Below are 23,904 nucleotides of genomic sequence, written 5' to 3'. Positions count from 1 at the left end.
ATCCCTGTCCAGTAAGTATTGTTGCCCAATTTGTGTACATGTTGTGGGGCTGTGGGCAGAAACCAAATCACACTGAGAAAACCCACAAAGGTACATGCAACAACAAAGAGACAACACGCAAACTTCACAAAGAATGACCCTCTGCTGATTCAAACCCACAATCTTCCGTGGGGCAACAGGGCTAACCACTGCGCCACGTGGGGTCTAATTAGAGGTCAGAATATATTTTAATATATATACTGGGCTTTCCTGAACGTCTGGCACGTTTCACAATGTGTGTTTGATCCAAGGACAGTGTCAATGCTAGAGGCACCAAGCAGCAGCACTGATAATATAAAGTAGGTTAACAGAAAGTAGAGATATGGTAAATAGTTAGCAGTTCCCTCCATATCAGAATCAGAATTACTTTATGGACCCCAGGGGGAAATTACTTTTTATTAGCGCAGCAGCTCCTACATAAAGTGTACCAGTGTTAAGAACAAAGAGCAATGCAGGCAATAATAATAAGTAAGAGAATGTAAAGATATAAGAAATATATATGACAATATATACAAGGGAATGTTTGCATTTGCATATGTTTTCACAGCAGTGGACATTTGCTCATATAGGCCAACCACATGCCAGATTTCCAGATTTCCTTTAATCTAGACACAATGTGACACTAAAATACAGAAACTGTGAAAATGCTGCTCTAGATTATTATGTTTTCACTGTAACTGCAGTTATTAACTATACGGTAGCACAACATGACTTTTTAATGCTGTGACAACATTGCAGCCAGCGCTACATCATAGTGAAGCGTTTGAAATAAGGAAGTGTATTCAGTTCAGTTCAAACCTGCAGAGGAAACTCAGACGCGCTGACGCGATCTGACTTTTGTGGTCTAGAGAGAGAGAGAGAGACACCCTAAACTGCCTTCACTTCTTTTTCTACTTCATCTGTGTCTCAAGTTCGAGCTTTTCTCGTGGAACGTACAAACAGGAGTTCAAATGGGCTGAAGCAGCTCTTTGCTTCAGTTTAAAAACCGATCCATGCGTCAGGATGAACAGCAACAGTAAATCGGTGAACTCAGCTGCAATAAAAGCAGAGATCAAGAGGCATGAGTCTCTTCAGAGTGCAATCAACAGACTTTCCAAGCAGTTTGAAAGGGTGGAGGATAAACAGCTGCGCTCCGGTCTTAAAGTTTACCTCACCAGTATTCAAGGTAAGCTGAGCTTCTTAAATTCACAGGCTCTTTGTGACTAACTTTGGTTCCTTGTATTCTTTGAAGTTACCTGTACGGTAAACTGGTAAGGTACTTCAGTAATTGTTATATTATCAGGATTCTCTATTTAATGTATGTTGTGATATGACGTGCAGGAAAAATCTTACAAAAACCTTAGTCGTTCTTTTCGTCAGCTTTATTGGTGGGGTGTGTGGGTAAAAGATAGTGCAGATTGATATCGTCCTCTCTGCTTCCTGTGTCAGTTGGTGCGTGTTTACGGGGAAGAGAGGTTAATTCGTACGCTCATTTCACACTGAGGGTAAAAAATCACATTCCACCAGCTATGTAGTGGCATTTATTCATCAGTCAGCCTCTGGACAGGGGCAACCAATGCAACATCCCTCAGCCGCCATCGCCATGGCAGCAGGATGAAACCTGCTGTGCGGCCTACTTCCTGTCTGCCAATCTGCAACTGCCCTCAAAGCCACTTCCTTTCAGACAAACAGGTCCTTTACATTTGAAGCTGATCAGTTTTACATCATTTCCTCATATCTCTACTTCCCACTGTTTCTTGTTAATGTGACACAATGTGTTGAACTCGCTGCGTGTTTCCGCCTCATCTGAAACCTTTTCACGTAGAAGCAGAAAAGGCGAGGTCCAAACTGAAAATACCACGATATAATCATATGCCGTTTCATGAAAAGGTCCTGCATTCTCAATTAGTTATCCTTAAGAAAGAATTAAAGTACAGGTAAAAGTACTCACAATACAAAATGGTGGAAAGTATCTCTCAGTATACTGACATAAGGATGAGTCAATATGGAAGAGAGAATAGACGGGTAATTATATTTAAAAATTTACATTAAAAACTATATGTCCAGCTTAGAAAATATCAAATATTTTAAAGAACTAAATACTTTATTTCTCATCACTTTTAGTTTGTGATATCTTTAAAGATGTCCCATATGTCTGAGAGTTGCTAATAGTAACACCCACAGAGTGTGTATACAATGAACTGCTGTCTCTCACTATGCAAGGTGGAAAAAAAAAAAAAAACATCTTGCAGACCCCGGTTGAATTTAGGGATGGAGACTATGTCCTAAAGTGAGTATGTGCCTCTGGAAATTCATGTGGACCATCTGTTATGACCATTTTATTTTCTAGATGAAGAACTGTTTACTAACTAACTCTAGCAGACAAAATTTCCCCATTTGTTGTGCTCTTAACTTGCCTGAACATTAGCATTAGCCATCAAAACAAAAAAACGAAAAAAATTACCGCTAGCTTTTTAGCTAGTTACAAGTTACATATTTACCCCAGATCAGTATTTTGTTTGCTTCAACCCAGACTTAAACTAAGTAGCCTTCAAAACAAACAATACCAGCCAGTGTCTAGCTCCTCGTCACTTTCCTAGATATAATTATTGGCCATCGAAACAAAATGTGAGTGCTAGCCATCTTGGTAGCTGGCTACATATTTTTTAGTTGTGAACTTAGCTTACATTCAGTGTGCGTTTATCTTCATAGCTTAGGGTGACAAGATGCCCCCGATTTCTGGGAACAGTCCGCGTTTTGAATGGCACGTCCCCTGAAAATGTCTCAAACTTTATCGTTTAATGAATGAGAAGAAAAATGTTGGCTGTAGACTAGTTAATACGGTAGCGTTGCGCGCAGCGTTGCGCACAGACTAAAACAATAGATATTACGGTAGCCGGTGTTTAAATATGAATAAATGTACAAAATAAATGATACGGTTTTAAATGAAAAAAAAAAGCCACTTACTCTCTGTCTAGCAAGTTTTATATTTCTTCCAGAGATCAGTGGTACTCTTACACGGACTGTTTAACATTAGCATACACTAATGAGCCTCAAAACAAAAAATAATCACTTGCTGTCCAGCCAGTTCCAAAATGTTCCCTCACGTTATATGTCCTCATAGTATCATACCTTTAACATTAACAAGAACTAATTTGCCTACAGAAAAATAACTAATTAGCCTTTGAAACCAACAATAATTGTCTACTGCCCCCACCCCTACCCACTTCCAGACTGGCTGTGCTCTTAGTTTACTACCTTTAACATAAGGTTTAAGTAATTAGCCACCTAAACAAAACAAACTCAAAAAATTAACTGCTCGTTGCCCATGTATCTATTGCTGGCTTTAGCATCAGCATTCAAAACATATCTTAAGAGAGTGTCAGTTAGTGCAACTTATTCTTTGGCTTGAGACAGACGATGTGATGTAAACCTTATTTGGGATGTTGCACATTCAGCTTGGCTTGCTTCTTTAATCAATGTACAGGGGGAGTAACAATTGCATTATTTCCCTGATAAATGTAGTCACATGATTGGATGTAATTGTGCAAATGCACTTTCCAACTCTGGAGAAATCAGTTTATCTTTTCATGTTGTCATTCATTAGCCTGTTACTCTGTGTCTCTGTGAAATGAAGGTCGGCCGGGTCCCCGGTGGATTTTAATGTCTTTTTAGGATGTTGGCAGATCACGACACACTCTCGGCATCCTCGTGTGTAAAAATATTCAAATTCGTTTTTTGTGTAATTACTCTGCTGTGGCGTCGGCGCTGTAGTGAGGATCAAAGCCTGCGTCTCCTCGGCGGGGCCCGGCTCTGTGAGTGTGGAGTTCACTGGCGCTAAAAAGGAAGCCACCTCTCCTTTGGACTTAATAAGCGAGAGGGCTGTGGTTGACTGACTGCGTGCCAAGGAAGGCAGAAAAAAAGAGAGGGAGGAGGAGCAGGGAGAAAATGGTGAGGGGCTCCTGGGTGCTAAATCAAGACATTTAAATGGGAATCTGACTGGTGTGGGGTGTTCACTGCAGCGTGGCAGTAGAGCGAGAAACGGAGGCGGGAAAGATAGTGAGGGCGGCTCAAAGTGAAGGAGAAATGAAAAATCACCCAGCATGACCACTACCCTTGGCCGCTGTCCACCTGACAACAACCACCCATCGGTGTCAGTGTGTGTGTGTGTTAAAGGGAGCGTTGTATGCACGCATGTAAAAGAGTATTTTTGTGCATGTACTGTTGTTATATGTTGTGGTGTCTGTTTCACAATAATGAGATTCAGGGTTCTGCAAACTGCAACACCCTTACATGTCTTACACGTTAAATCGCACAGGCATGTCGTGTTCTCGCACTTGTTAAAAACACGTGGGAAAAAAATATAGGTAACATAAAACAAATTATACACGGCATGACGTCTGAGCCTTGAGAGCGTGTTTGGTTCTTTTTTAAAAAAGCAGCTCAGCTTAGGAACCTTTTATTCATGATCCTGCTCTGTGTTGGGAGCAGCGACCGTCACTCCTCTCAGGTCGTGCGTTTTCCCCTTGAGCCAAAAGCGGTTGTCAGAGGTCTTTTGTATTCAGTGTGAGTAGTTATTGCCCTCTCACTGACTGCGTAGAGGAGGGGGAGCGGGCTGAGCAGGTGGACAGTCACATCCTGTATCATGGGCTTGATGGTGGGAGCCTGAGAGTGGTGCACTGTGGGGACAAGACATCCGCTGGTTTTACATCAAGTCTTTTTTTTTCTTTTCTTTTTTTAATCAGAGAGTAATTAACATGAAATTGCATCCGTAATAACTCCAGTGATGGATGCGTAATCATGTTTGCTGCAGTGTTTCTGGTGTTTCACAAAACATTGTTGCTGCAGTTCCTCTTGTGCTTTTGCTACATGATCTTTTCTCTGTTAACGATCAGGCAGAACATAATTAATTTGATGATCGCATGTATTGGATTTCTTATGACATTTGACGGTAAACCTGGATGGATTTTTTTACAATTTAATAATGTTTATAGAAAACACAGTTAACCTTATTTGAAGGTAATTTTCTTAGAAAAGAAAAAAAAAGGGAATTTGTAATGCGCTGTTTTCACAGTTTTTTCACTATTGTAGATGATTCATTAGATCTCAAAATATATCTTCACACAAACAACGAAGCAGCATACGTGATTAATTATTTCTGCTATCATCACTAACCTGCATTCTGCAGCTAAATGCAGTGTCCGCCGTACTCTTGTCCTCTCACACTATTGCCTGGTTCATGCTGCGAGCCCAGAGCTTACCCACTTCTGCTAATGAACACACGCCGTATTAAGCAATAGACTCAGATCAATACACTCACAGGAAACCTCTTTCGCTCACACACACTCATGCACAGAAACACCATTTTGATATCCTGGGAGCAATTGCGATACAGACTGTACCAAAGGCAGAGGAGGAGGAGGAGGAGGAGGAAGGACATGGAGGAGATGATTGTGCCACCAGAGCCAGGAAGATTGTAACACCTTAGCAACAAACAAGCCAAGCCTCCAACTGAGGAGGAGCCACGCAGAGCCACACACATGAGCACACATACACACGCGCTTATGCACACAAATAAAAATAGACAGCTGAAGACCGATGAATGGTCCCGATGAAACTATTCTGGCGGCTGAATAAATGAGACAGAGACACTTGGAAAACAGACCCTGCCCATGCATCTATCTTTTCTTTCTTTTTTTTCTTTTTTAACTCTTTCTCATTCCTGACTAACCCTGTCTACTCGCCTCTCCTTCCCTCTGATCTTTTCTCCTGCGGTCTCCCGTCATTTAGCGGGTCCGGCTGTGTGTGCACTGCTGCTTTACCACCAACCGTTACCCGCTGCCTCCCCCCTCCTCCCCCTCCTCCTCCTCCTCCTCCCCGGCAAGCAGGGAGAAAGATGGAGGGGAGGGGATGGGATGAGCAATAAAGAGCGGGGACCCTGCACAGTCTGAGAAGAGCAGCAATAGAAACGGAGAGAGAGGGAGAGAGAAAATAAAGGAGGGGAAGGGAGAGAGGAGAAGCAGGATCCTTCTGCATTGTATGGATCGCCTATTGAAACAAGGAGGGGCATGTAGAGGGAGGGACATCGGAGATTCCTATCGGTGTGCTTGCGAGGGACGTGGAGAGAGACGAGCGGTGCATGTGTGAGGGTGTGTGCATGTGTGTGTGTGTATGTGTGTGTGTCATGTGCTTTGGACTCGGTGAACCTGTGCAGCGGCGTCTCTTTCGGAGGGGCTTCAGAGGCGGCCGAGGAGCTGTTTGAGCGGCGACTCGCCTCGGCGGCTCCTCTGTGCTGGCGGCGCGTTGTCATGCCCAACGCCTGATGCGCTCAGAGGACGCGGAACGGCCCAGGAGAGAGAGAGAGAGAGAGAGAGAGAGGGGCGTGATGGCCGGACGCGCCCTCGCTCGGTCATGCATCCCCAGATATCCGGGCCCGGGCTTCTTCTGTTGCCTTCTCCTCCTGATCCCCTCCAGCCCTCGTCAGTGTCCTCCCTGTGTTTCTCCGTGAGGCTGCCCGCCTTCCTGTCGCCGCGCTCTCTGAGTGGACGCTGCTGTCAACACACATGTGAGGCTTGCGGTGGGAGCCCATGATCTGGACCGGACTGCATTCAGCTCTGCGTGGACCTGTGCCATGCCGCTTTAGGGTGACACCAATGAATTTTTAAAGACTTCACCTTTTCACGTTCTTAGTGACGTATGATGCGGGACAGTTCTCATCATTGACTGAACCGAGGTTTTTGCTGTCAGTGAAGAGGAAGGACTGAACGACATGTGAGACGGGGATGCTGCTCATAAAATAAGGTCAAGTAAATAATTAGCATTGCCGTAATTCGTTTGTCTCGGCATCTGCATGCAGTGTGCAGGTTTTAATTCGTTGTTGGAACAAAAGAGCTGCTTTGACTGTGTGCTGAAGGCTGTCAGTAAGAGTGGATTACGTTTTTCGCGTCCCAGAGAAATGACAATTACAGTCGGCAAAGAAATCTGTGGCTGAAATTAAAATCCGAAACAAAGAAGAAGAGATTGGGGGATGGATGAAACCAGCAGTCGCTCTGCTGTTGTGTCGTCTAAGGAGAAACTTAATCTCCCTCCTCGTAAGTTTTTTGACTTTGTCGTGCCGTCAGATTCTTCCACATCCCGACACACTGACGAGCTGTCAGTCGTTCACGTTCCCGTGACTCGTTTCATTCATCTACTGTGTGTCCACTAAAGCCTGACCACATGAGTGGAGGCGGCGCCCTGCAGCAACGCACCACCTACCTCATTTCCCTCACCCTGGTCAAGGTAGAGGCTGTGGAGGAGAATGGAGGAGAGGCCAAAAACAGCACTCAGGGGAGGGAGTTGGAGGCCGGACCAGGGGGAAGTGCGGGAGACGGGGCCAGGGTGAAAGTGGAGGCTGAAGGTGAAGCTCCCGCGCGGGCTGAGAATGGAGCTGGAGTGGTTTTGGCGAAACCGCAAATAGCCGGAGACGTCGCTGATGTGAAAGGGGGCACCGGTGACCTCAAGGATGGGGAGAGAAAACCTCTGAGCCCTCTGAAAGACAAACCGCCCTCCGGCGTCGATGTCCCGAGTAAAGTCAGCGAAAAGCCACCATGCAACCTCTCGATCCCCTTACCTGCTGAGAGAGTGGCGGTTCAGAAGACGAAGTCTGCGGATGTAGTCGAGAAGGCGCTCGCCACCCCAGAGGGAAAGCAATGCAGGTCTCCGTCGCTGACCACGACACCGCCGACGGAGGCGGCCGAGCCCAGCCGCACCCCGACCAGGACCAGCCTTCCCATGCGTCCGGCCGGGCAGCGGCCCGTGAGTCTGCTGAAGTCCCACAGCAGCGTGACCACCCGGGGCCGCGACTCCAGGGAGGGCAGAGAGCGCAGCCCCACCTCGGCTCAGAGCCTCGACCGCAAGGACTGCCGCGTGACGCCGCGCTCCCCGGGCCCCTGCAGGGCCTCCTGGGCCGAGGCGAGCCGGCCCGAAGGGTGGAGGGACGAGGCTCAGGTCGGATTACCCCTGGAGATCGGCGGGGGCATGGCTGCGGTGATGAGAGACATGCCCAGAAAGGAGAGGCTAAAGACGGGTTCGGCGTCCCTCCCCGCGCCCCCCACCCAGGCCCCCAAACCAGCACGAAAGGGTAAAAGCCGCACGCTGGATAACAGCGACCTGAACAGTCTCTCTGAGGACCTGGGGCTGGTCAGAGAAGCCCAGCAGGCGCAGCAGGGCCAGCGAGGATCCGCCAAGGACAGGAAGATGCTCAAGTTTATCAGTGGCATTTTCACAAAGAGCAGTTCGGGGGCAGCGGGGTCATCGTCCACAGCGCCTCCTGTCTATATACAGAGAGACTCCAGCGAAGAGGAAGGTAGGAGGTCACAAACACACACACACCATAACCGTCGCCCACTGAACCCTAAATCCACCCTTCATGATAACGTAACATGACAACAAACCATTATCAGAGACGCCCCCGCATGCAGTCGCATGCCAGACATTTATCAGAGTGTGGCTCCTCCATCTGTGAAGAGGCATCCATTTAAAATGAATCAGGGCAGGGGGTTGGGTGGGGTTGATCTTTTTAAAGAACCCCACGCAGAATTACGTTTACAGGCTATGATACCGTCACATGTCAAGAGACATTCTCCTGAAGCCATGTGCGACGGCAAATTGATGACAGATGAAGTTCTTTGATCTGAGAATTGACAATAGAATGGTCTTGGACAGTCTTAATCTAATTCCCCTCAGAGCGCGGGCCGATTTCACACCGCTGTAGGGGTAATCTGCACTCACGCACATCGCCTCTCACACCCCACACAGACACTGTTAAGTAGCATTCCCAGCATGGGTTTAAATCTCATAATGAAGCCGAAGGGGAGAGGAGCTGGAGGCACGACCGCAGATGGATAGCTCCAGCTCGTTTTCGCCTCGGCTTTATGTTCCCCGACGCTAGAACGGTTGAAAAGAGGTGAGGCGATATTCGTTCACCCACGTCAAAAATGAAAGTAAGAATCCACAACCAATCAAGAACATTTCTAATCCCGTCTTTGATGTTCCTCCCACTGCATGTTCTGCTACTATATGGGGCTCCTTTTTTTTTTTCCTTCCCTCTGAGCGTCTTTGTTTCTGTCAGGTTCCATTTAAATTCGCAGTGAAAAGCACACATGTGGGTTTTTAAGATGCAGGATTGTTGGTTGCGATTTGCCGCCGCGCTGCTCCTTCCTCTACAGCGCGTGTCGGCGGCTGCAGCGCACAACGGCGCTTTCAAAATCACAGTTTGCTCAGAGACAAGAGCGAGTGTGTGTGTGTTGTATGTATTCATTCACTCATTGTGTATTCACGGTGTTGCACATGCACACTGTGGATTCACTCAAGTAGTGAGACTAGCCCCGCCGACCGCACACACACACACACACACACTCACACACATACATGTGGCAGGAGGAAGTGTTGCCATGGCAACCGGCAGGACTGCCTGCTTCTGCTGCTACAGAGGCTGAGCCTGATGAAACAGAGGGGTGGAGGAGGTGTGTGTGTGTCTGCGTGTGTGTGTGTGTCGCTGTGCATTGACACATGGTTTAGAGGATTGTGACAAAATTCCTAAAAACAGAATGAAGTTAGGAATGTGGCAGATTCTGGATGGCAGCTACAAGCTGCAGACGGGGGTTGTAGTGGATCACCCATGATTGGTTTGGAGCAGGGAGTGTGGATAATTGGCTTCCCATAGAAATGTGTGTGTCGAAGCAGCAGAAGGATCACTCTGTCTGATCACTTCTGGCACCAGCAGCCGGCCATAAAGACAGCTCTGAGTCAGTGTGTGTGTGTGTGTGTGTGTGTGTGTGTCTGTGTTTGTGTGGTAGGAGCTGCCCTTTTTCCCAGGGAGCTGCCTGCAGCGGCAGCTCATGTGTGAGGCCCCTTTTTTTTTTTTCTCCTCATCCGAAGCGCATCATCACCGGCTGCATCTGTGCGGTGCTGTCGGCCTGGGCGCTCCGCAGATTCAGACCCGGGCTCGAGTTTAATCGTCATCTGTTTTTGAAGGACACATCACACATTCACACCGAGGACAGCGGGCACTGTGTCTGCTGCTCTCGTCTGCCAAATCCTCCCGGTGTCCTCTGTTGTCTTTCTCTATTTTTTTTCTTCTTTTCCCTCTTTTGTATTTTCTGATTAATTATTCTTATTCATTAGGAAAGACAAAAGGCGGACAGCACACTGCTGGGCCGCTCTTGGATTGCGATTGAAACATCTCCCACTATAGGACGGATTAATATTCAATTTTGTACATTCGTGGTCCTCAGCAGCTACGCAGGCTTGTGCTTTTAACGTGGGAGGATGTAAAAGTACAGCCACTAGGGTCTTGATCCCAAAAATGTACTTTCTTTTGACTCCCAATCCAAATTACATCAGTGTCCTTCCAGGAATATCCGAGAGTACTTGTAGTCAGTTACTTTATTCCAGTCCACTAACAAGTAATGATTTTGAAAATGACTTTTTGGGGTAAAAAGATGTCTATGATTATATAGGGATTGGATGATTGAGTGATTTTTAGAAGAAATAGATTGTGAATCCTATTTAGCACCAAGAATAAATATGTTTGACTCATTCTGTGAAATATTTCAGCATCTACTTGATGGGTTTACTCATGGCTCCCACATGATGAATTGCGAAGACTCTGATGTTTTTTTGTTTAAAATTCAAAGTTTCATCCACTATTCAACAGACTGCCAGAACATTTGGACTTTTTCACCTGCCATTGTCGTTAAATTCAAATCGTAGTTTCCTCACTAGTATGTTTTAACACACAGAAAAACTAATGACATTCGGCCGACAGCTCTGCTGCACTGCTGCTAATTTACAGGCGAAATACGCCTACTGAGTATCAACATTTTAACATTGTCATACCCTGATTTTATCTCATTGTGTTTCTCTTTCTTCCCTTTTGTCACTCGTGAAGCTACAGCCGAGTGTGTGGTTGTGAGCTTCACATCACACTGGGGCCACGCCACCTCTTTCGTCCTGTACGGGGTGTCGACACATCAGTGTGCGAACAGACCCCGGGAACATTCATGCGGTCTCCCAGTTTATTTTCTTAGCCACAACAAACATTTTTATCAGCTTTTGATTCAGTAATGTTGATAGAAAATCCAACAAAATATTCAAAAATTTCGTAAAAAAACATGTATTTAATAACATAATATGGAGATATTGGTGAAAGCCTGTCATATTTTAGTAGATATGTACTGTTTGATTATTGAATCATACTGTATCGATTGTAATTAAAAAACGTTTAACTTTTGGTGTGTTATTTTTAAGTCATTTGTTTCATACGCTGTTTATAGAATTAACCTGTCAGTTCAATAAAAATAATTATTTAGGCCCTTTGACTGATCTAACTCTTAGTGGCCGACTCACCGCACGGCCGTCCGTCATTTACAGCACGATGGAGGCAAAGTGGATAACGAGCGGTGTGGCTTCACCCCGTCTCAGGCCCTGCTGTGAATGAAAGGTTATATTCATTAAGGCGACCAGGCAAGGCCACACGTGCCGCCCGTCTCGCAGTGGCTGTGTGATCTACTGCTCCTCCACAGGCCGTTAAAATGGCTGCTCTTTTTACTGTCCACGATCAAAATGATGGATCTCCCTGTTGCGTCGCTGCCTCACTGACTGTTTGTCTCTGCCTGTCTCGTTCTAGTAAGTATCGCCAACAGCCAGGAGTGGACCCTGAGCAGATCCATCTCCGAGCTGAGACTGGTGAGGGAAGAGTGGACGGTCACCACTCACTGCCCACAATCTATTCCATTCACTCACACTTACTTTTTATTAAGAATGCAAACTTGAAGCAAAGCGCAGTGCACACAGGAAACAGTTAAACTTGTAGTGATGTTAGATGAAGAAAGTCATTTTAGAGTGAGTTCTCTATTTTATCCCTTTCAGAAGCATTAGAAAAACGAAACATTTGTAGCTGCCTAGAGTGAAACTAGTCTGTAGGACTTAGTCATAATTGAGTCAGATGTGTGTAATCGAAGTTTGTAAACCCTTGAGAGTTTCTCTTATGTGAACCATGGCGGATGCACAGTCACTGGATATGGTTGAGTAATGCTTGAGTAATTTAACCTGAAACTACAGACAGAGTCGGTATTTTTATTTTTTTTTTAAATTTGCATGTATAAAAAAAATACCGCCATGACCTTCTGTAAAAAAGACATATTGAGGGCAAAGTAAAGCTCTTGTTTAATAATAGAAGATTTGTGAAGAGGCCATCCTTAGGTAAACGTACTTGTGTAATATTTTGGCTCTAGTAAAATTTTGCATATATAAATTTTGTAAAGGAATATTTTTAGAGCTTTTTGTCCACCACCGTCTGTGGCTGGATGGCTAAAGAGTACAGCAGTCTAAAGGCCAAAACAATAGATTCAGTAACAGACGCCATACAATGACTATAAGGAACCACAATATTTTCAGTAGAGGAACTGAAAGCGTACTTTAAATGTGCTTTAATTTAGCTCAGGGTTATATTTGATATACTGCGCTGTGAATGTGCATGACTGCTGACCCTGACTTAACTTCTTGGTGAAGTATTTCCCTCTCCTCTTCTCGCAGGGCATTCTGGGAAGCCAGAAAAGTGGCAAGTCAGCGCTGGTGAACAAATACATCACGGGCAGTTATACTGCGATCGAGAAGCCTGACGGTAAAGTCTTCACACACTTGCATTTGATATTATTCTGAGAGACGACTGGGCGCACTCGGCTTAGCGCAGCCAGCAGTGTGATATGGCTTCATGCATGGCCTGTCAAGCTGGTAAATAACCTGTCTGTCACTGTCTTTGTCCTTGTCAGGTGGCAGATATAAAAAGGAAGTGCTGGTGGATGGTCAGAGTCATTTATTACTGATCCGAGAGGAAGCTGGGCCACCTGATGCACAGGTGCTTATTTGTGCCATTGTGTATATGTGTACGTGTTCGACCGTGCGGTCGGCGTCCAACACCTGCGGACTTCGTCTCCCACGGCACAGAGCTAACGTCTCCCTCCTCCTCCCTCATCCAGTTCAGCAGCTGGGTCGATGCCGTGATCCTGGTCTTCAGCCTGGAGAACGAAGCCAGCTTCAAGGACCTGTATGAGCTCTACAGCCAGCTGAACGCCCACCGCTCAGACATCCCGGTCATAGTGGTCGGCACCCAAGGTCAGCGCACAAGTCGCTCGGGTCAGAGACACGTGCATTTATGTGTCCTGACACGACACGTTTCTCAAGTGGATAACAAACGATGTCACAGGCAGAGCCTGACTCCACCTGACTCCTGGCCAATTCAAAAATGGTCAAAGAGATGAAGCATGAGTGGAGCAGACGGGTGTCACCTAGTCAGACAGATAGCAACCTGAGACGGCATCCACCTGTCACTCAAAGCGGCCGCACCCTCATTCATGCATAACTTTAATTTTAAATCAGGCCAAGGACCCCAAACTCAGAGATTAAGTAGGGACCCCCTACCTACTATATGTGTTCTATATTAAACTCAGCCTAGTGCTATTTATATATATATATATACATTATTATTGTCATTTTACATTCAGTATTAAGATATTCAAATAATACACAGTTTCAAATATTCATTTTTTAAAATTTCAATTGTGCAACTGCCATAAAAAACATAAACACACATATATCTGTATATATAATATTGCAGAGTGCTTCTCATGAGTTCACATGGGGACTGAACAGGCTCTTGGCCAATTGTGGGGCACCTGAGTCAGTGTGTAATATGAGGCCTTGTGATTGGCTCAGCAGCAATAGGGGCGGGGCCAACTGTGCACAGGAAGCTTAGATTAACTGGAGTGGCGCTCTGTGTGAAATGGTGGGCTGAACCAAAATATGTTGGATTCATGTTAATCTATATTTGAAATTAAAACATTTTTCATCCTGGTAGCTGCCACTTGAACTAAACCTGCATGTCTTAAGTCTGTGTCATAATTCACAGCTTTGTGTCTTCTGATCTTGTTTGCTCATTCAGATAAAATCAGCAGCACCAACCCTCGTGTGATTGAGGATCAGAGGGCCAGGCAGCTGTGTATCGACGTGCGCCACTCACTGTTTTACGAGACCTGCGCCACTTACGGGTTCAACGTTGATCGAGTATTTTCAGAGGGTGAGCCGCTTCAGATTTTATCACCGCAGTCAGTGCGCAAACAACACAGGTCTAGAGTTGTGATTCTCCAGGAAAAGCTGTAGTCCTAGATGCTTCGCCGTGAGCCAGTGAAGGAAAGGGCTGAACGGCTGCTGTGTGTGTTTTTTAGCCGCCCAGAAGATTGTGGCTCTGAAGAGGCAGGCGGCGCTTCAGGCCTGCAAGTCTCTGCCCAACTCGCCCAGTCACTCTGGAGGCTCCACGCCTGGATCAGCATCCTTCCCTGGACAGGTATAAAACCACACCATAACAGCTGTCACTTTGTATTTGTAGTTTTTATTTACTCCAATCACACACGCTACAAAACGAATACAATGTTACACTGTTTTACTTCTTCAGGAGTTACTCCCGACAAGCTTTATCTTCATTATCTTGACCTTGTCTCAGAGTTATCGGCTACATTAATCTATATTTGTGATTGAACAGTCAACCCAGGCTCTGTGCATATTTGTTAACTCGTGTTTAAAAGTTGTTTTCCACCAAAAACGACACGAATAACCAAACTGAAACTCGTTGTCTTGGGACCAGCCCACTTCTCTTTTCCAGATATTCAGCTGACAGAACAAATCAAAAGTTAAATGATGTTGTTCCTCACAGAGCCCAAACTGTATCTGAACTTAGTGAAGGCCGTAGTTATTTGATCCAGCTGGTGCGGATGTATGTACATGTACTCTACATACTGACAGATAAAGTGCGGTCTAAGTGGACAGATGGCTGAGATAGGGTTGCAGAGTGCTGCAGACAGATTTTAGTCGTGCAAACTATGAAATCACAGTGAAGCTTTATGGACTCACCACACAGCAAAGTTGTCAGCGTTTCTTGTAACACATACTGAGACAATTTAACACTAAGTCAGTGAACATATGGTCCTCACCTACAGGGTGTAAAAATTACTCTGGCTGTAGAGTCAGTTCAACTCTAGTTATGGTTCATGTTGTGTACTTGTGTACTCTACTTCTGCACTGAGTGTTAGTCAATCAGTGTTCATTTTACACTTCAATGAAATAACGCCAGCAGTGTTATTTACATTTGACGCAGAGAGTTTTAAACAGTGTTAAACAGAATCGTCTCCTCAGTGTTAGGAAGTTACTCCCAGCACAGTGTTGATTTTTAACTTGTCCTACAAGTGTATTCACTCCCTGTGAGTGTTATTCCTAATCAACGCTTTGGGGGAGAACGCACTGTATACTTTACCACGATCACTTAAAACAAGTAACACTCAAAGTGAAAAACGCCAAGTGGAAAAAACAACACCTTCATGTACAACTGACAATTTATTTATGTCGGCCGTCTTGAATGTAGTAGTGTGATAGTGCATGTTGTAAACAGCGGTCATGTTGTGGATTATAAATTGTACAAAATACAAAATGTGTGAGAAAAAGCGACAAAGTTTAATCTGAATTAACCTTATGAATGGGCTGTACGAGGGCCTACGCGCCTGTGACACTTTTCAGTCAAATATTTTAAGGCTAAAATAGAAAAAGGAAAAAAAACGATGAACTCACCATTTTTAAATACGTCGAGATGCTTCTCGGCTTCTCAGCAGACACTTTGCCTGGACTTTTTCCAACCTTGAGCAGAAATGAGGAGGAGGGTAATGGAGAAAAGATACTATATATCAAGTTGTGTTTTATGCCTTTAGATCACTATTAAAATACCCCATCAAGCCCCAAGACAAAATACATGTGTATTTTGACCTAGATACAACTAAAAATACCTCAGTATATGTTTGGATTATTATTAAACAGTATCTTATTTATTGTGGTGTTGGTTGCCATTAATTATCGTCTAACCATGCCAGGCATTTTAGACTAATTATATATTTGTGTAATGCTCTTACGCAAAGTAAATGCAGCTGTTACATAAATGGTTAAATATTTCCTCCTGACCTATAATCAAAAAAGTACCTTCCAGTACCTTCTATTTCCCCATGGCACAGGTCGTATCCCACAGGGGGTAAAACTATAATAAAGACTCCCAGAAAGTAAATACAGCCAGGTGTGAAACTTGTTCGCTAGTTATTAATACTCTGTTGTTTGCATAAATGCAGTTTTTCCTCGTCTAGACAGACATTACATAAGACCTCATATGAAAATGGGACACAGATGAAAGTGTTCTGTTGTTGCTATGCAGGTGTTTAATTCTCTTAACTGACTTAGCTCCTCCCCTTTTTCAAACAGTGGCCCCTATATTTGTCTGACATCATGCTAATCAGATTTGTTTGTGCTGTGCTAGCAGCTCCAGAATGAAGCGCCTCAGCAGTGCTTTAATGTATCACCATGAACTTGGTGCACGCCTTTATTTATTTCCCCTCAAAATGGAAGAAAATAAGTCACTCCCAAACTTCCCACTGAGCACAACGCAAACTTGCAACTATGCTTTCAATCTAAACCAAGAGACAGTCATGATGAATATATGAAGAGAATATTTTATACATGTACTGCTCTACAGTTCATAAAAATATTGTACTTTTTACTACAAAAAGCTTTACTTACTTCACATGTGATTGTGTTACACAGAAAACATAAAGAAAGCCCATAAAACATTATGTTTAGTCGTACATTAATTGCTCAACAGTGAACACAAGAAGAGCTGACACGAGTCCATTCATTTAGAATTTTTAAAAGATAGAATTCTTTAATTATTTATTATTTCACTTATCCGTTCAGTTATTAATAAATAAAGAAAATAATCTAGTTATTAATTTTTTGTAATATTAAGATATATGATATTCATAATAGTTCAAAGGGGGCTACACCTCCTGTTACAGCTTTGACTTTAATCAGATTCTATAAATCAAGGCACTTTTTTATGTACTTTTACATTTAGTGTATTCTGCTTATTTTACTTACTAGCTTTCATTCATATCAAGGAAGAGTAACATAAATGTTAAAATCATATGTCAGCATAATCACCAGGACCATTTCCTTTAAATCCATCTCAGCTCCACGAGCGTCAGTCACAGTGATCAACAGCTGATGAAATCCTCCCGTCCATCACCACCCACGTTTAGTAAATATGTTCCATCTGTTTCAACCCATGCTCACTCTCTCCATCTCCTCCCTCACTCCTCCATTTCCCATTTCCGTCTGCATCCTGACCTCCTGACCCCGCCGTCACTCCTCCTCCACCTCCTCCTCCTCCTCCTCCTCCTCCGCTCAGGCCAGTAATGGCCCCAGTAGTGGCTACGCCTACTCCCTCCCCTCCACCCCCGTGGTGGGCCACAGAGAGCTGCGGGTTTCACAGGGAGAGGGGGGAGGCAGTGTCAACTCACGTGCTCTGAAGGGCATCCCCAGACGGCCCTCCCTGTTCAAGGTCAGTCGTCGCCAACTACTGGTGTCTCACACCTCTCAGATTCCTGCCATCTCACCATCATTTCACTCCATTCGTCCCTCTGAGATCCCCCCTCCCGCTGAAAATGTCTGCTCCTTTAAACACTTTCCTGATCCGTTTCAGAACCGGGACCCGGACAAAAAAGCCGGTGATGCCAAAGGAGACGCGAGCAGCCAGCGGGGCACTCCCATCAAACAGGTTGGGGTTAACATTTCATAAGTGTTCAGTGATGTGGGGATTTACAGGCTGGAGTCTGCTTCCAGCGCGCTGATATGTGCTGATTCCCTGGACAGAAACTAGCCAGGAACAAAAATGTACTTGCCTATTTATTTCATCTTACATAAGCAGCACAAAAATCTGTTCTTTCATCCTTTTCAACCTTTCTCATAGGTGTTCTATTTATATAAACGCTCTCAGCTGTTGTCGCCAAACTCTTTCTGTTACGCAGCCACGCTTTGAAAGGATGCTTGTGCTGACTCTAAATTTAGGCAGATTCAGAGCTGTTGTTTGTTGTGTGACCTCGGCTATGGTTTTTCGACAGGGCATCCTGTGGAAGAGGAGCGGGAGCTCTCTGAACAAGGAGTGGAAGAAGAAATACGTCACCCTGTCCAAAAATGGCACACTGTCTTACCACTCCAGCCACAGTGTAAGAGAACACTACAGCACGGATCAATACAGCACTTAAACGCAGAGAAGCAGCAACAAGAGGGGGTTTCACTGGGGAGAAAGCAGCTGCAGTTTTTCAACTGTAACTCCACTTAAAGATGAGGTTCATTTCAGACATTTGGGGGATATTATTATAGTATTATTTTCAGTCATCATTAATTTATTCGTTGTTGCAGACACTGTCCTTTATAAGCTATGAAAGCTAACTTCTTTTTTTTTTTTTTAGGCCTTAGCCTTGACACTCAACTATATTTCCCTACATGTCCCATAATGCACTGCACACCCAAACCTCGTTCTGTTTGATCTATGGCTTTTTTCAAATGGGAAGCGTATATACTAGTTGTTTGGTCAACAATTGTCAAATTATAAGAATTAGGCAACTAGGCAATTATTTCTGTCTATGAGCCACAGAGGCTAATTGTTTAACTAGTTAGCTTAGCAATGTTAAAGATTCAAGCAGCCCACACTCTTCATTAAAAAATAATTAGAACACAGTATCTTGTCCTCACTTTTTCCACTTGCACAGAAAATGTGAAAAGATAATATATTTAAAACTACTGTTCATATTTTACTGTATTTTACTGAAGTTGGGGTTGCATCCAGTAACAGACAAGCTCATTGTCCCAGAAGTTATCTTGTTCAAGTACAAGTTAGAAAAGACAAAAAATAAATAAATAAACCATATACCACATCATATACAGGATGTTAAAAATCTAATCTTGGTGCCTCACAATTTGACTATGTTTTACAATTAGAGACAGGTTTCAGTTAGCTTGCTAACGTTATCAAAACATTCTGTTAGCTTAATTAGCTGGCTAACCAATATTAGCATGACATAAGAAGTTGCACTAAAAGTGAATGACATTTTAGTGTTGATGTTAACCCTTTAATCATATGTAAATTACATTATGTGCTGTGTGAGAATTTAAAGCGACAGCTACCACGGTAAAACAACTTTAGCACAAACCTACGCTACCAGTCAAAAGTTTGGACACACCTTCTCATGGTGTCCAAACTTTTGACTGGTAGTGTAGGTTTGATAAAATTAGACTAGTTCAACATTATGTCATTAACACTGAATTATATTTAAAGTCTTGCTAACATTAGCACATTAGCTGAAATAGCCACCAACATACCAGCAGCTAGAATGACGGGGAAAGAGCGGGACGACGTTAAATATTAAAACATAATTTGAGCAAAATAGAGAATTTTCATGATTTTATATGTCTACAGGAAAATACTCACACTCTCATGTTCACTTTATGCCTTTGCATTTTGCAAAGTCACATACGCACTAAAATATTCTGTAATAATGTGTCATGTGATATAGTGTCATGTGATGTTTGTCATTTTCAGGACTACATGCAGAATATTCATGGAAAGGAAATTGACCTGCTACGTGTGACAGTTAAAGTTCCTGGGAAACGTCCTCCAAGAGCGGTCGCACCTGTGGGCCCCTCACCTGTACCCCCAGGAGCTGGAGTTAACGGGCTGAGTAAAGAGCAGACAGCCGCTGATAGCAGCAGTACAGGTGCTACTTCTAGCGTTTCTCACTGCGAACACATTTCATTAAGAGATCAGAACTGATTATATTCCAAATTTACTAGTGCCTGTGGTCTTCATTGGGTCCTGTTGAAGATGTTAATAGAAAAAAGGACAGCATATTCCTGTAGTTTTAAGCAAATCTTATTATAAGTGCATTTTTTGGGTATTATTTTGGTATTTGGCTACAGTAAAGTAGAATATCACTCATTCTTATTCTTTAAAGCTTCCTGGTTATGATCATACAGATGAATTATATTTATTCTTACGCTGTGACTCAGTGAAGCTCTTTCTTTTTAAGACAGTTATGAACAGAGTTATGAACTAAAAGCATTCACCAATACTGAATATGAGGCAGTACACACGGGTTAGAGACATCCGTCTTATTGGCTGCTCACTTTAGCACAAACAGAAGAAATGGGATTAAACCAAACAACAGATCCATCTCATCTGAACAGCTAAACGCACAAATATGTTCACAACAGTGTGTTCATTTAGAATTAATAAACTGTAGACCAATAGTTATTTTCTCTCACTCAGAAGCAGACCGTGTGTGTCAGTGGTTGCAGTGTTTGTGGTATGTTCGAGTACAACACAGATGATGTGAGGGGACGTCAAAGTCCTTCTCTGTTGCTGGTGGCGCTTTGATGTCGGCTTGTGTCTCTGGGCTTTAGATTTGTACCATTTTGTACGTTTCCACAAAAACAGTGGACTGAGGTTTGTTTCTGCTGAGGGACACAAACCTTTAAGAGTACCCAGGGTGCCATCATACAGAAGAGCAGCAAACTTTTATGTCCCTCTTTCACACTGGAAGATGAGAGGATGAAACATTTCACCTGCCGTAGACTGAAAGTCTGTAAGATCACGACTAAATTTGCTTTGCACGTCGTAATAACACGTTGTTCTCTACTTAGTTCCTCAGCTGTGTCCGGCCACTCTCTCTGTAGTCGACGACCGGTCTGGTGGTTTGTCCCCTCAAGGAGGACTTCAGCGCTGCCCGTCCTCATTGTCCACCAAAGCACAAAGTGTCGGTATGTACCACCCTGAGTAAAACCTTTCAGTCGTTGCCACCTCTTCAAAAACACTTCATCTGTGGCTTTGTAGCAACGGCAAACAATGCTGTCATGGGTGATTTATTCTTCTTCTGCACCAAATGTCAGACACCCTGGAAGGGACAGCCAGTCCTTTTTCTGGAAAGGACGCCAGCCAATCATCTCCAATGAGTGACAGGAAGAAGAACAGGAGGAAGAAGAGCATGAATCAGAAGGGAGATGCGGCCGCTGGGCAAGCTGAAGGTAAAGCAAGTTTTTTCCCGGTCTTCCCGTTCCTGAAAATATATCCACGCAGGTGCTAAAGTCAATAGAGAGAATGTTACGAATGTGTTGGGGGTGTTTCCAAAAAAAGCTTTTTACTACGAACAACTTGAAACTTAAAACTACTTACGAAAAATGCTGTGCAGTTTTCCTTCTCTTTTCACCTCTGTTTCGTCTAAAAGGATATGAATTAGCAAACGTCTTGAATCCTTTCTTTATCCTTTATCTAAACCCTTGTCTTTATCTGTGTCTCCTTTCCTTGTGCTTGTCCTTTGCTCTGCAGCCAAACGCAAAATGTGGAAATTAAAGAGCTTTGGTAGCTTGAGAAACATTAATAAGACAGGTAACGACTGAGGGTGATGGAGCTCGAATCAGCTCATGCTCTAATTTCCATACAACATCTTTTTCTTTCCTGTGTGCCTGAGGTTCATTACCTGCATCCCAGTCCAATCGTTTTCATTTTAACAACCCACAACGTTTTCTGTTCTCACCTTCCATCAAGCTGCTCTTTGGCATTTGTTTGTAATTTTGGACTTCCTTCATTGACTGAATGCTCCGTGATGAGTCTGCTGTGACAGTCTCAGTGGAGTCTCTTACGCTGCGCTTTTACTTGCAGAAGAAGAGAATGCAGACTTCATCATCGTGTCGTTCACCGGACAGACGTGGCACTTTGAGGCCCCGAGCCTGGAGGACAGGGACTCCTGGGTGGCGGCCATAGAGAGCCAGATCCTGGCGAGCCTGCAGTCGTGCGAGAGTGGCAGAAACAAGGTCACCGATCGATACGTGTTACTCCTCCTGCATTCACACAAATACAGAGGTGCATTTTAAGTACGTGTGTGAATGATTAAAATATGTTTTGCAGGCACGGAGGAGCAGTCACAGTGAGGCCGTGGCACTGCAGGCGATCCGAAACGCCAAAGGCAACAGTCTATGTGTGGACTGCGAAGCACAGAGTGAGTGTCGGCATGGTTCCCTCCAGCTGCACATTTCCTCCGGAGGATGATTCTTCTTCATCATTTGTACATTGTTAATTTCCACTCTTTAGTATTTCTAGATTCTCTACGGGAATGTTTCCCGTAACCAGCCTCTCCTCTCTCACCCTGCAGATCCCACCTGGGCCAGTCTCAACCTGGGCGCGCTGATCTGCATCGAGTGCTCGGGGATCCACCGAAACCTGGGCACCCACCTGTCTCGTGTTCGGTCTCTGGACCTGGACGACTGGCCCGGTGAGCTCACGCAAGTCCTGGCCGCCATCGGAAACCACATGGCCAACAGCATCTGGGAGAGCTGCACCCAGGGCCGAGCCAAACCCACGCCCACGGCAACACGGTGGGTTCGGCCAAATCGGCGGATAAAGCACATTTCAGTCGGATGAATGACTCTCAAACAGCGGCTGGTTTCGGTCCTTGTAGACACGTGTAGATTTTGATGCTTTCCCACCGAAAACATTGCTACGTAGCATATATAGCGTAGCAGGTGTCACCAGTTCCAGCCCTGAAGCACCGTTGAACATCTTTGAATTATTGCTGCCATGACAGCTGTGGTGGTTTAAAGATTTAAAGACACTTGCATGTTTTATAATTGAGCCTTCCTCAAAGAATTAAAGGTGTGCAAGTTAAATCCAGTGACATGGACGAGAGCTGAGGGTTGCATTGGGAACCCGTCATTTTCCTTGTTGAAAATGTCACTGCCTGTGTGTAATTTACCAACTGTGACTGTGACTATCACAGCTGTACAGCTTTGATTAATGGTGATAAACCATTTATTAAAAGTGTAAAATGCGATGAGCCAACTCATAAATCTGGATCTCCGATGTTAACGCGTGGAGAAGGCGTTGAACTTTGAGGCTTTACACTTGAACGGTGGACTTGTATTGACGTTTAATTTCCTCCTAACGTCTCTGCGTGTGTAATAATGCATCGCCTGCGTGTTTCTGTTTTTCTAGAGAGGAGAGAGAGTCGTGGATCCGTGCTAAGTATGAACAGCGGGCGTTCGTGGCGCCCCTTCAGCCGGCAGCAGGGAGCCAGCTTCCAGACGACGGCATGGCGACGTGGCTGCTCTCTGCCGTGACTGAGAGAGATCTGCCCAGGCTGCTGCTTCTTCTGGCCCACAGCACCAAGGAGCAAATCAACGCTCAGCCGGCGGGGTCGCCTTCGTCGCCTCACACGGCTCTGCACGCCGCCTGTCAGCTGGGAGACGTCGTCATGACTCAGCTGCTCGTCTGGGTGCGTTTCTCCTTTTAAGTGACACTCACACATGTCAGAAACAATTAGTTAGTGTCCGACCAAGTAATATTTCAAGAGTATGAAATGTAAATTAGAAACAACTAGACACAACGAGACATCTACTGTGTGTTACTTTAGTTACTTGGCATATCTTTAGAGAACAGACTCAATATAAACTAAATGAATTTAGTTTGAGTGCTACTGTATGTAAAGGTGGATGAGCCCTGAGTAGTTTAAAAGTTCAGTGTGGTGGCTCGAGGTAATCGAGAAATACCTGTTCTTAGTCCGTCCTTAATTATGCATAGCGTTTCACACTTACATGCAGCTCAGTTGTATAAACATTTATATCATAATGTTGTCATAATTGAAGAATAGCCAAAAAATATTTACTGTCTAGTTCTATAGTTCAGTGCTGCCCAATTCCAGTCCTCGGGGGCAACTGCCCTGCATGTTTTCGATGTTTCCCTCCTCCAACACACTGCACACTGCCACTGCAGAGCTGGATGACGAGCTGATCATTTGAATCAGGTGTGTTGGAGGAAAACATGCAGGGCAGTGGCTCCCAAGGACCGGAATTGGGCAGCACTGAACTATAGGGATTGATTCATTATTGGAAACAGCCTCAAGTGGCCATTCGGAGAACTGCACTTCA

At 44.5% G+C, this 23,904-nt stretch overlaps 1 protein-coding gene across 4 annotated transcripts in view; it reads left to right on the top strand.

Moving 5' to 3' along the window:
- Positions 1 to 848: 848 nt before the first annotated feature.
- Positions 849 to 23,904, top strand: part of agap2 (ArfGAP with GTPase domain, ankyrin repeat and PH domain 2) — a 24,683-nt gene continuing 1,627 nt past the window's right edge. The window contains exons 1-18 of one of the 4 annotated variants that reach the window (XM_047594221.1): positions 849 to 1,204; positions 11,690 to 11,748; positions 12,598 to 12,685; positions 12,834 to 12,919; positions 13,041 to 13,176; positions 14,003 to 14,137; positions 14,286 to 14,404; positions 17,336 to 17,488; positions 17,630 to 17,704; positions 18,048 to 18,152; positions 19,529 to 19,703; positions 20,629 to 20,745; positions 20,875 to 21,009; positions 21,311 to 21,370; positions 21,644 to 21,795; positions 21,890 to 21,980; positions 22,134 to 22,356; positions 22,973 to 23,252. In XM_047594221.1, coding sequence (XP_047450177.1) covers positions 1,042 to 1,204; positions 11,690 to 11,748; positions 12,598 to 12,685; positions 12,834 to 12,919; positions 13,041 to 13,176; positions 14,003 to 14,137; positions 14,286 to 14,404; positions 17,336 to 17,488; positions 17,630 to 17,704; positions 18,048 to 18,152; positions 19,529 to 19,703; positions 20,629 to 20,745; positions 20,875 to 21,009; positions 21,311 to 21,370; positions 21,644 to 21,795; positions 21,890 to 21,980; positions 22,134 to 22,356; positions 22,973 to 23,252 — 2,352 coding nt within the window. In that variant the 5' untranslated portion in view covers positions 849 to 1,041. Of the gene's footprint in view, positions 1,205 to 5,794; positions 8,366 to 11,689; positions 11,749 to 12,597; positions 12,686 to 12,833; positions 12,920 to 13,040; positions 13,177 to 14,002; positions 14,138 to 14,285; positions 14,405 to 17,335; positions 17,489 to 17,629; positions 17,705 to 18,047; positions 18,153 to 19,528; positions 19,704 to 20,628; positions 20,746 to 20,874; positions 21,010 to 21,310; positions 21,371 to 21,643; positions 21,796 to 21,889; positions 21,981 to 22,133; positions 22,357 to 22,972; positions 23,253 to 23,904 lie in introns of those variants that run through there. The other 3 variants (XM_047594196.1, XM_047594213.1, XM_047594205.1) reach the window with 3 other exon arrangements.

The sequence above is a fragment of the Mugil cephalus genome, chromosome 1 (assembly GCF_022458985.1).
Source record: "Mugil cephalus isolate CIBA_MC_2020 chromosome 1, CIBA_Mcephalus_1.1, whole genome shotgun sequence".
Taxonomy (NCBI): Eukaryota; Metazoa; Chordata; class Actinopteri; order Mugiliformes; family Mugilidae; genus Mugil; species Mugil cephalus.
Note: the sequence above shows the minus strand (reverse complement) of the source record. Positions and strands in the feature narration are given on the sequence as shown.